Genomic DNA, 12,813 nt, shown 5'->3' with positions numbered 1-12,813 from the left:
CAATAATTTGAATATTGCTGTAAAGTAAATGGAAGTTATGGACAATGCACTTTTCTATTATAAGACAGCATATCCGTCTAATGGCTATATAATATCTACTGAGATGCTAATAAATGCCATTTAATTAATGCTATAGAATAGGGCTGCAGCTAATTATTATTATTTTAATAATCGATTAGTTGCAGATTATTTCATTGATTAATCGGAAAAAATGTCAAAAATTCCAAAAAAGGGGTTCAGCTGATTCTGCTTGAAAAATTATGTACAATGGCCATATTAAAAGTTTATAGCATGTGATGTGACCAAACAGCAGCAATTTTAGAATTTTTTGTTTACGCTGGTTGTTGTCATTATTAATGATCCTGTACAGAAACCAGCGTGAATTTGATATTGCCGCATGGGTAACTGTCTGAATGTTAATGATACACTAATATTTTAATAGTTCAGACAGTTGGCCATACGGTAGCCATACAGAACGGGAGAAGCAGGTATCGGTTTTGGTATTGGGGACACTGAACGAGCCCCCGATACCATGCAAATTGCTAGTATTGGCACGATACTTCCATTCACCGCCGCCGCCCGACATGTCCCTGCTGCTGCTCTACTCCTAGCGCAATTAGCGCAGCGCCGGGACATGTCTATTCTCTGCTGTTCATGTCTGTCGGGTACAGAGATGAGCAGCAAGGAATAGACATGTCCCGGCGCTGCGCTAATTGCGCTAGGAGTAGAGCAGCAGCAGGGACATGTCGGGCGGCAGCGGTGAATTAATGAAGCCTACATGCGGGACATGTTAGCTTCATTCATTCACTGCCGCCACGGACAACGAATCGGGCGATTATTCGATAGCTGGATTCGTCAACAACGAATCCCGTTATCAAATTTACCCGATTTTATCGATTAATCGTTGCAGCTCTACTATAGAATCTCATCAAAAATGCATAATGTGCATGAAGAGAGTATATTCACACATTGATTAGTACTACACATATTCTGATGCTAATGAATGGTTGTTTGAACAATACAATATAATCGCATCAGAAACACAAAGTGTGCACTGAACTATAGAAGTGTTGCACAAGTGTTGTTAAGCAAAATGGAAAAGTCCGCTCACCTTTCCATGTGAGTTGTAGCTGCCATGATTCCTGATTGCTCCAGGTGATGTCAGGGCGTTGCTGCCGTGTACAAGGTACGTAGTGGAAAGGAGTAACTCGCTTCCAGTGGAAGTGCTGAGGGATCTTCACTCCAAGTGAGTAACTCCTTTCCACAAGTGTTGTTGCCTAGCTCATATTGCACTGGTTGAAAATACTGTCTGGAGAAATACGCTCCTTATCAATAATATATGGGAACTGCAATTTTGAATTGTTTGTACAGTGACCAATAGGAGCATATATAAATAACGGATGCTATTAATGGGACTGTGGTTTTTGTGTATTTTTGTATTTTTTGCAACCGTTATCGTGGCAAGCGAATAACAGGTATGGACTCGTGCGATGTTTGGATTTGGATATTGGAATACTTTGATGCCATATATTGAAGTGATATGAGGAATGGGCTGATGTGCAATATATTTTTAAGACCTAACTGAAGAATGACAAGGAATATAGTAGTTATGCTGTTTAAAATGAATGCTATAATTGTGAATGATGAATTCATACTGTGATCTTAGCTGAAATGCTGAGCACGAGCAATGGTGGCGGTCGAAAAGTATATATAACAATATTGATGTTTTCCAAATATATATATTTTTTAACAAAGGACTAATAAAAGTGAAGTTTTATAGAAAGGTTCCCGGTTTATACATTATTTATAGGTAGGTAGTCAGTCAGTTATGCAGGTAGAAAGGGAAGTAAAGAGAAAACACCATAATGATGCACACCCATTATAAACTAAATAGAATATACAAAAGAAATCACCACTTGACCACACTGCAACAAAAGGGGACATATGTACACCCTTAGGGATCTTAAATATAACAAAATGAGTGATGGGTGCTACTCAATCCGTAATTTCCTCATAATGAATAAACAAACAATCATGCTGAAAAAAGAAAACAAAACGTACACAGATTGACCAAAAGGGCTATGTATGCACGAATAATGAGAAATAACTACTCAGTACAGCAAATATCAAAAACTCAATACAGCAATAGCTAAAATGACCAATAAATATTAGCCATACAGAGAAAGAGATACCAAAGTAAATGCATAAGAATCAAGTAATTAACAGACAGAGGTAGGGACTGGAGCAGAGACGACCAGACATGAGTTTCACTAGAGCACCACGCTTTCCCTCGCTTGGTTGACTTCCTCAGGGGAGCTGCAGTGAGAATGCCCCAAATGTTTTATACGTTGTATGATTGTCTTCAATACCTGTCAGTTGTGAATAACAAACATGTAGTATGTTATGTCCCTATATATATTGACTGTCAAATATACACAAGCAGGGTGCTATCTGATGCATTCAATATAAACTATACACAAACAGGAAGAGAGAGGAAACGCCATAATAATGTACACCCAGCAGGGGGTACAGTAAAATAGTAATCTATTCGGATCACTGCTTAGGGTCTATTCACGCGTACAGTATCCTGCGCAGATTTGTAAATGCAGATTAGAAGCTGTGCTCAGTCATTTATTTTACATTGAAATCTGCACAGGATCCTGTAGGTGTTAACGTACCCTTAAGGGGTAGGGTCACGCATAGCATATTTCATGTATGCTTATTTCTGCGCTAGCAAAGTCTATGGGAGTTATAGTAAACACTGATAGATTTTGCTAGCACTGAAATACGCATTCATCAAATAAGCAGTGACCCTACCCTTAATGTATATTCTTGCTGGGCAGGAGATATACTGTGTATAACTCCTGCCCAGCCTTAGCTGTACCTGTGGCTGTATAGCTGCTGGCACAGCTTAGCCCAACTAGGAGCAGAGACTACTGTCAGTCTGGTGACAGTTGTCCAGGCTCCTGTATAGTATACAGGGGTGTGCTATGTACCGCTCTATACTGTACTGCAAGCTGATTCTGTCCATCACTAGAGACTTCCTTACACTCCGTGGGTGGATGCCCTGCATCCAACCCACAGAGTGGTACCCATCCTAAGGGCAGGGTAAAAACTGCCACAGGTTTAACAAAAAAAATTGCCATTTTCACACAGGTGTAAAAATAGAATAAACACCGAAAATTGCCAAAAGCAGTGGCCGTTTTTGTGGCGTTTTTTTTTTTCCTGTTCTGATAACTCCCGAAAAATCACCTGTGTGCAAACCTAAACTTACAGACTTCAGATTGAGTGACACACTTCTTACTCAGTCTCTCTTCTGGCCAGAAGATAAGGATTCTCCTCTATTAATTCAGCATTCCTTACAAGGGTATATAAAAAGGGCTATATTATGTCAGTGAACATGGCCTTTTGTCTGCATAACTTTTGGCTCTGCAATGTGAGGTTTCACAAGCCTGGATTTGTGGACTTTTCTATAAGAGTAAAGGTTTATGTGCCAGAAGCTGTGGAGAAAGTTCCTTATCTGTCATAAATAAATGGCATAAAATCATATAAAAAGTAATGGACATTACTAATATGGCTATTTTTGCTGGTGCCTTTAATTTATTTAATACTTTTAAAATACGTTATAGCGTCCATTTCACAATGACAGGTTGAAATTAACCTATGTAAGGCTAACAATGAACTTTATGTAGCAAACCTTTTTGCTTTTATTTCAATTTACATTAAAAATACATACAGGACCTCAGTATAGAACATATTTTTTTTCACATAATTTAGAGTGCTGCAATCCTTTTTCCATGTATGTATTTATTTATTTTTTTAAAGTTTTGCAGTTTAATTAACAAACACCACCCACGGTGGAACAAGATAGAACATATACAACAAGCTCCGTTGGTCCCAGAGACCAGCTTCAGCAGTGACAGAAACGTAAAGTATGCAGAAAATTGCGCCAGTTAAACAGAAGGGCACATCTGAAGCCCAACACAGACACACAAACACTAACATACATCCCGGTAAGCCCTCCCCTACCACTGCTATGTTGAGTTGCAGACACTTCACATTTAAATCAGTGGCCCACCCGGCATAAACCCAGTTTGGTCAGGATGAAAGTGTTAATGACCCCATATAGGTGAGTAGCCAGCACTCTAGCCAAGATCTTAATATCAACATTCAAAAGGGAAATGGGTCTATAAGAATCAGGCAGCAACGGGTCCATTCCAGGCTTGGGGAGCACTACAATCAACGCCTCCCTCATAGAGTCCGGAGGAGCAGCAGCTATCGAGTGAAACAATTTAAGGAGTATAGGGGCCAGTCGCTCCTCATTCATCCTATACCAATCACCTACCAACCCATCTAAACTGGGAGTCTCCCCATGAGAAAGGTCACGTATGGCCTGTTTATCTCTTCAACTGTAAAGGGGGCATCTAACTCCTCTGCCTGAGCGTAAAATTCCCTAAAGACATAGTTAATCAACTGGGGGTCATCCACCACAGCACCATCACTACCCTTAATACAAGGGATAGAGGCAGCAGGGGGACAAGCCCTCGCTAAATACGCCAACAGTTTACCATTCTTATCTCCGAATTCAAACAGGGCAGCCTCCCTATCCGCTAACAGCAACTGGACCTATTTCTTTCTGAACGACCAACAGAGATTTCTGAACTTTGGCCCACGCCCTCTCATTCTTGGGCTGGGTTCCTAACATACTCTGCCTCCAGAACACTCCCCTCCTGCGACAGCCTGCCCTCCATAGCCGACCTAATTTTCCTCTGTCCCGCAACTCCCGCTATAAAGGGACCTTTAACCGGGGCTTTGTAAGCATCCCATTGAACTAAGGGGTCAGCATGAGAAGCATTATTCTCCCAATAATCAGCATGGGCAACTCCCAGAGCCTCCACAACTGCCCTGGCCTGCAACCAGCCAGGGTGCATGTGCAAGATACCGGAAGGGGGACTAGGGCCTAAGTGCTGGACTACCAGTACGGCAGAGTGGTCTGAGATCCCCCTAGTGGTGTAGAAAATATCTCTTACTGCCGGAAGGAGGTCCTCGGACGCCACACAGAGATCAATTCGACAGAATGACCTATGGGCAGCGGAGGAAAAGGAAGTAGCAGGTGGGTACTTCCACCTCCAGAGGTCTGTCGGGCCCAATGCCAAGCGCCAGGTATTAAATGAGGAGAAATCAGGGTCAGCCACGTTGAAATCTCCTATGAAGAGGACAGCATCAGAGGGAATAGACAACAGTTTGTTAGTAATGAGCTCCAGCACAGAGACCTGAAAAGGAGAAGGCACATAAACAAAGACAAGAAAAAAAGAACCCAGAGAACAATGTAAAATTACAAATCTCCCAAAGTGGTCACAGGCTGTCTGTAAAACCGCTAACAGCAGGGACTTGGTGATTAACACAGAGACACCCCTAGCATAATTGGAGTAGGATGTATGGTAGCCCTCACTATCCAAGCCCTTTTCAGGACAAGAACTTTCTGACCCGTAATATAAGTCTCCTGTAGACAAATGAGAGGAGACTGGCATTTTACAAAATCTAGATATAAGGCCCTTTTAAATTTAGAATTAAGCCCTGGAACATTCCAATTAACCACCTTCAGGGTTCCCATCATAAAAGATAACACTGCATATGCACAGGAGGACCAGGACAGAGAAGAGCAGAGCACCGGGACTACACATACCACACGCAACCTACAGACAGACAAACAGGGCACAGACATACAAAATGTAGACAAAGGCAACAAAGCAGAGCCAAACATCCCCAAGAACACCCTGTCGAACACTAAACGGGACATAGTAAACATCTAAAGAAATTCACTGAGAGCAGTCTTTTAGCAAGGTAGTCCAGGACAGTTCAATCCGGAGGTCTGACAGGGGAGGTTGCATCAACCCAATGAAGAGCATCAGTCTGAGAAGTAAAGAACTTAGTAGTGCCACATCCACCACTCACAGGTGAGCAGGATACAACATCGAGTAGCGGTAGCGCATGGCACGCAGCTTTGCCCAGACCTCCGTGAATTGCACCCGCTGCCTGCTCAGCTCCACAGAGAAATCAGGATAAAATGACACTCTGCTTCTGTCACAAATGACCTCACTCTTGAAACGCACTTCCCGGAGAATAGCGTGGGCCCGCTTAACAGAGAAATAAGAAGAGAAGGTGTCCACAGGAAGAATCTCCTTCAGCCATGTTTCCAGGAACAGCACAGGATCATCCCCTTGCACCTTCTCAAGAAGGCTTACTAGGCGTATATTATTGAACCTCAAGTGGTTCCCCATATCATCCATGCAACTCAGAACTCGTGTTACCTGATGCTGCAGGGTATTAACCCGCTCTGGCAGAGGGTGTAAAGTATCTTCCACCGCAGAGACCCTACGCTCCACTTCTTCAGTGCACTTATTTATATTTTGGGTCTCCTGTCGCAAAATAACTAATTTCTGCTGTAGTTCATCAGATTGAAAGGAGGTAAATGCAGCAAAGAGCTCCGAGAACCTATGGTCCATAGCTGTAGCATCATAGACATGCCTTTTCAGGGGACTGTTGCTGCTGGGGAGTCGGAGACCCTTCAAACAGTGACAGAGGCGGATCAGGAGAATCACCCCTAGAACGGTCCTGAGCTCTGGAGAACTAGCTCAGCTCTTTCGCCACCTGCACAGAAACATTGGTAGCAAGTGGGGTCTGAGCTCCAGGATCTCGTTGAGAAGGGCCACAGGAAAGGGAGACCCATCATCAGAGGCGGCTTCCTGATCAGTGGACGGCCGAGAAGCATATAGTTAGGGTTTCTTATTCCTGTTGCGGGGGCCACCCATGACTGACAGGGCCACTCACAGAGCAGGCAGAAAGGCACAAGAAACTCAGTCCAAGGAGTGCAGGACACCTCTATAAATATATCAGGCCGGAGGCATTACAAGTCCCAGCAGTCCAGGGCCACCCAAAGAGCAGGTAGATAGATTAGGCCCAGGGGGGACTCCAGCGGTTGAGGCAGTTGACAGAATGCAGCGGAAGCACCACAAGTCCCAGCAAATCAGGGCCACACAGAGAGCAAGGTTGATATTGCAGGCAGGAGTGGGCACCCCAGCGGAAGAGGCAGTCCACATGAGACAGCAGAAGCACCACAAGTTTCAGCAGGCCAGGGCCCCACAGAGAGCAGGCAGAGAGGCTTTAGCTATATATGGCCAGCAGTAGGGGTTCCACAGAGGGCCAGGCAGTCCACACCAAGCCAAAAGAGCACCACAAGTCCCAGCAAGTCAGGGCCCACAGAGAGCAGGTAGAAAGTCACTAGGTGATATTGCAGGCAATAATGGGTATGGCAGGGAAGAAGCAGACCCCCAGAGGCCAGTGCAGGCACCACAAGTCAAAGCGGGAGCCCAGGGAGGGCACGGATGTACTCACTCAGCAACCCCCCAGGAGCTAGCAGCCAGGAGTAGTGAAGTATAGCAGGCTCCTTCGCGGTCTCGCAGTGTAAAGTCAGCAGCTGCACCTTCCCTCCAACGGGAGCTGCTATGGCCACCAGGAAAGAAGTTCCCGCCCATGAAGGCAGAAGATGGCATCTGGTCTTCAAGATGGCTGAGGGCCTAGAAGGGAGAAGGAGGCCCCCCTACAGCTCACTGCCACACCGCCCGGTCACAGAGGGTCACCTGCCTAGCCCACAGCAGCTCCGGACCTCCGCCTCATTCCATTCTCCTGCGCCACAGGTCACAGGAAGCCTCCTGCGCCACTCGGAGCCACTGGAGCTTGATCACCAGCAGCACCCTGCTCTCCTACACCCGTAGGGACCGAAGATAAGAAGACTGGCAAAGAAGGGTAAGATTTCAGGGGTATAAAACGACAGGGCAGCGGGAGCTCCTAGAGCGCACGTCTGCTCACTACAGCATCCAGGCCACGCCCCCTTCTCCATGTATGTATAAATCAATACCTCTGTAGTATATACCGATACCCACACAGTTATGACTTTATTAAGAAGCGTGGTGCTGGATTAGAAGCCACCTGAACCTTTTTGTTGAATGTAAATTTATTTAAAACTAAAGCGTTTAGTACATAAAGTTCATTGTTAGGCTTATAGAGGTATATAAGAGAGATGGTCTCCACACTCAGCACACCACAACTCAATGTTCTAGTGCTGCTTGTGCTTTCCTTTTGTTGTAGAGCGATTTATAATTCTGAAGCTTAAAGCCTTTACTTAAAGAGTATCTGTCATCAAACCATATTTCCTAAACTAACTCAGATTATACTTCACAGATAAAGCAAAACAATTACCCTGCTAGAAATAACAGTTCACAGAAGGGGTAGGAACATATAAAACATAACGTTTAATTGTGCTATGTAAAACAACAGAATCCCCACTGACATACAAACAACGATGATAGTTGGAGTCAGACAATTCAATGGCCTAAGTAATGGCGCTGTGGGGTGACAGGGAAAGGTATGAAGACCAGGTAGGGTGGGGCTATAACCCTAATACACCCTGACAGGGGAGATGTTGTGCCCACTTGCCCTGCTTTCTCAGGGAGCTGTCGGGGCACTTGTCCTTGAAAGGACGACCCTTCCCCGGTCTATCCCTTGGTCAGCCCCTAATCTAAAACAGTTGCATGGCCCGCCCAACGCATTTCCCCCAAGTTAATGGGTTCATCAGGGGCTCCAGGGCAAACAAGAAATCAGGTCAGTAATGTGTTACCCAATGTAAACAATAATATATAAAGTGCAACAAGAAAACAAGGTGCAAACAAAGTTCATAGGCCAATAAGGTGCACCAATAATGATGATAGGGTGCACCAATTAAAACCAACACGTTAACAAAGTCCACAAAATTAAACACATTTCCCTTAGAACATAACGAAGGGACAAAGTGATAAAAGGTGTGCTGGTTACCCAGAGCAGAGCCCTGCTACTGGGTTTGACTCACGTAACCACAGTGGGGATTCTGTTGTTTTAAATAGCACAATTAACCTCTTCAGGACATAGGGCGTATGGATACGCCCTGAATCCCGAGTCCTTAAGGACCAAGGGCGTATCCATACGCCCGTGGGAATTCCGGCCCCCACCGCTAGCCGGTTGGGGACCGGAGCCGGATGCCTGCTGAAATCGTTCAGCAGGCATCCCGGCATATCGCCCAGGGGGGTCATTATGCCCCCCTCAGTCCAGCGATCTGCGGCGATTCCGGGTCAATCGGGTCTCCAGCGACCAGAGCCTGCAGGGATGAGGTGGCACTGGTGCCACCTCACGATCGCCCTGATTCGTCGGCCGGATTACCGGCCGACCAATCAGGGCGCCTGCTGCGGGTGTCACTCCCGCACCCTCTCCGCCCCTCTTCTGGAGGACGTGAGCGGGTGCGGGACGTGCACCCCGGGTGCTGGGGACCCCGATCCCCGGCGCCCCTGTTGGGATCGGGGCCCCAGGAGCAGCTGCGGCGGCGGAGGCGACGAGGGACTGACCTGCATCGTCTGGATCGTTGGAAGTGAGTGACAGCCTCTTGCTGTTGCTTAGCAACAGCTCCCAGCATGCAAAAAGGGCATGCTGGGAGCTGTAGTTATGCAACAGCAGGAGGCAGACCACCACAACTCCCAGCATTCCCTTATGGGCATGCTGGGACTTATGGTTTTGCAACAGCTGGAGGCACATTCTTTCTATGGAAAAGTGTACCTTCAGCTGTTGTCTAACTACAACTCCCAGCTTGCACAAACAGCTAAAGTGCATGCTGGGAGTTGTAGTGGTGCATCTGCTGGTTGCATAACTACAACTCCCAGCATGCCCGTTGGCTGTCGGTGACTGCTGAGAGTTGTAGTTTTGCAACAGCTGAAGGCACACTGGTTGTGAAACACTGAGTTAGGTCACAAACTCAGTGATACATAACCAGTGTGCCTACAGTTGTTGCAAAACTGCAACTCTCAGCAGTCACCGACAGCCAAGTAAGTATCTGGCTGCACATTTGAGCTGCCGCAAACTTTCTGCTGCAGCTCAAATTGCCAGCGAGAAACTACTGTGAACCCCCCGCCCGTGTGACTGTACCCTAAAAACACTACACTACACTACCACAAAAAATAAAATAAAAAGTAAAAAACACTACATATACACATACCCCTACACAGCCCCCCTCCCCAATAAAAATGAAAAACGTCTGGTACGCCACTGTTTCCAGAACGGAGCCTCCAGCTGTTGCAAAACAACTCCCAGTATTGTCGGACAGCCGTTGACTGTCCAGGCATGCTGCGAGTTTTGCAACAGCTGGAGGCACCCTGTTAGGGGTATTCTACGCCAGTGATTCCCAATGTCCACCCCTATGCAATCCCTAATTTAGGCCTCAAATGCGCATGGCGCTCTCACTTTGGAGCCCTGTCGTATTTCAAGGCAACAGTTTAGGGTCACATATGGGGTATCGCCGTACTCGGGAGAAATTGTGTTACAAATTTTGGGGGGTATTTTCTGCTTTTACCCTTTTTAAAAATGTAAAATTTTTGGGAAAACAAGCATTTTAGGTAAAAAAAAAAAATTTTTTTTTACATATGCAAAAGTCGTGAAACACCTGTGGGGTATAAAGGTTCACTTAACCCCTTGTTACGTTCCCCGAGGGGTCTAGTTTCCAAAATGGTATGCCATGTGTTTTTTTTTTGCTGTTCTGGCACCATAGGGGCTTCCTAAATGCGGCATGCCCCCAGAGAAAAATTTGCGTTCAAAAAGCCAAATGTGACTCCTTCTCTTCCGAGACCTGTAGTGCGCCAGCAGAGCACTTTTCACCCCCCATATGGGGTGTTTTCTGAATCGGGAGAAATTGGGCTTCAAATTTTTAGGGGTATTTTCTGCTATTACCCTTTTTAAAAATAAAAAAATTTTGGGAAATTATTATTTTTTTTTTACATTTGCAAAAGTCGTGAAACACCTGTGGGGTATTAATGTTCACTTTATCCCATGTTACATTCCCCGAGGGGTCTAGTATCCAAAATGGTATGCCATGTGTTTTTTTTTTTGCTGTTCTGGCACCATAAGGGCTTCCTAAAGGTAACATGCCCCCCAAAAACCATTTCAGAAAAACGTACTCTCCAAAATCCCCTTGTCGCTCCTTCCCTTCTGAGCCCTCTACTGCGCCCGGCAAACACTTTACATAGACATATGAGGTATGTGCTTACTCGAGAGAAATTGGGCTACAAATACAAGTAAAATTTTTGTCCTTTTACCCCTTGTAAAAATTAAAAAATTGGGTCTACAAGAACATGTGAGTGTAAAAAATTAAGATTGTGAATTTTCTCCTTCACTTTGCTGCTATTCGTGTGAAACACCTAAAGGGTTAAAACGCTGACTGAATGTCATTTTGAATACTTTGGGGGGTGTAGTTTTTATAATGGGGTCATTTATGGGGTATTTCTAATATGAAGACCCTTCAAATCCACTTCAAACCTGAACTGGTCCCTGAAAAATACTGAGTTTGAAAATTTTGTGAAAAATCGGAAAATTGCTGCTGACCGTTGAAGCCCTCTGATGTCTTCCAAAAGTAAAAACACGTCAATTTTATGATGCAAACATAAAGTAGACATATTGTATATGTGAACCAAAAAAAAATGTATTCGTAATATCCATTTTCCTTACAAGCAGAGAGCTTCAAAGTTAGAAAAATGCAAAATTTTCTAATTTTTCATCAAATTTACGGATTTTTCACCAAGAAAGGATGCAAGTATCGACAAAAATTTACCACTATGTTAAAGTAGAATATGTCACGAAAAAACAATCTCGGAATCAGAATGATAACTAAAAGCATTCCAGAGTTATTAATGTTTAAAGTGACAGTGGTCAGATGTGCAAAAAACGCTCCGGTCCTTAAGGCCAAAATGGGCTCCGTCCTGAAGGGGTTAAATGTTATGTTTTATATGTTCCTACCCCTTCTGTGAACCGTTAACTCAGATTATATTCCCTAACTACTCCTAACACCCCTCCTGCCCTTAAATTTTTTTTACGAGCTTTAAAAAGCTGTGTACCATACCTCTCCCTTGCTCACGGCAGAAGAAATTGAGCGTTCCCCAGCAGGCGTGATGTCACTGAAGCCTTTGAGAGCTGTGCCTCACCATGCCCCGCACCCACTTCCTGAGTTTGGTCTCCTGTCAGGCCATAAGGAGACCAAACTAACTGTTTGACTTGCACAGGAAAAAGAACAGAGCCACCTAGTGGCCATTTTTTTCAATCACATTAAAAACCTATAAAGGTTGAGAATTGTAACAGCAATTAAATAGTAAAGTGTGTTATAATTACATAAGGAATAATATATTAAAAGTTTGGCAGGTATCCTTTAATTGGTTGAAAGCATTTTTTTATGTTACACGTTAAAATTAAGGTGCTTAGACACATTAGACAAAGCTTGTCTTGTTATTCTTATACTTTTGTGTGCACAATAAGGATAGACTTGTCCCCATTTCAGGTCTTGGATGAGATTGAAGAACATGGAATAAAAATTTATCAGCTCCCAGATGCAGAATCAGATGAAGATGAAGATTTCAAGGAACAGACAAGACTTTTAAAGGTGTGTATCTTCTGCTTCAGTGTATCTGTAGGGAACAATTTGTTATATTTCTTCTTTGTCTAGAACAGTCTATTTAAACAAACAGACTTAAATGGACACTGTCATTTGCAAAAACATTTTATAACTTTTTGTCTTGGATAAGACAAAATACAGGAAGTGTAGACGCGACAGGCAGGACTCTGTGCAGGCTCCTGGCCTGTCAATCAGACTGCTGTGTGAGCCGAGGGGTGGTGTCACAGTGCCTCAGTGTACAGAACCCTGCTTGTCCTCAGTGTACAGACAAAGGCTGCAGGGACAAGACAGCATTT

General features: G+C 44.5%; 1 protein-coding gene and 1 long non-coding RNA gene across 4 annotated transcripts in view; one reads left to right on the top strand and one right to left on the bottom strand.

Moving 5' to 3' along the window:
• Positions 1 to 12,813, top strand: part of SEPTIN2 (septin 2) — a 66,321-nt gene that overhangs the window by 31,716 nt on the left and 21,792 nt on the right. For all 3 annotated transcript variants that reach the window (XR_008891066.1, XM_056564734.1, XM_056564735.1), the window contains exon 8: positions 12,404 to 12,505. Coding sequence is in view for 2 of the 3 variants with exons in the window: in XM_056564734.1 (XP_056420709.1) it covers positions 12,404 to 12,505 (102 nt within the window). In the remaining variant the exon portion in view is untranslated. The remainder of the gene's footprint in view (positions 1 to 12,403; positions 12,506 to 12,813) is intronic.
• The window catches only part of LOC130361564 (uncharacterized), a 38,674-nt gene continuing 38,253 nt past the window's right edge, over positions 12,393 to 12,813 (bottom strand). Inside the window, exon 3 of the long non-coding RNA XR_008891067.1 lies at positions 12,393 to 12,530. This is a non-coding gene — a long non-coding RNA (uncharacterized LOC130361564). The remainder of the gene's footprint in view (positions 12,531 to 12,813) is intronic.

The sequence above is a fragment of the Hyla sarda genome, chromosome 3, assembly GCF_029499605.1.
Source record: "Hyla sarda isolate aHylSar1 chromosome 3, aHylSar1.hap1, whole genome shotgun sequence".
NCBI classification, from domain to species: Eukaryota; Metazoa; Chordata; class Amphibia; order Anura; family Hylidae; genus Hyla; species Hyla sarda.
Note: the sequence above shows the minus strand (reverse complement) of the source record. Positions and strands in the feature narration are given on the sequence as shown.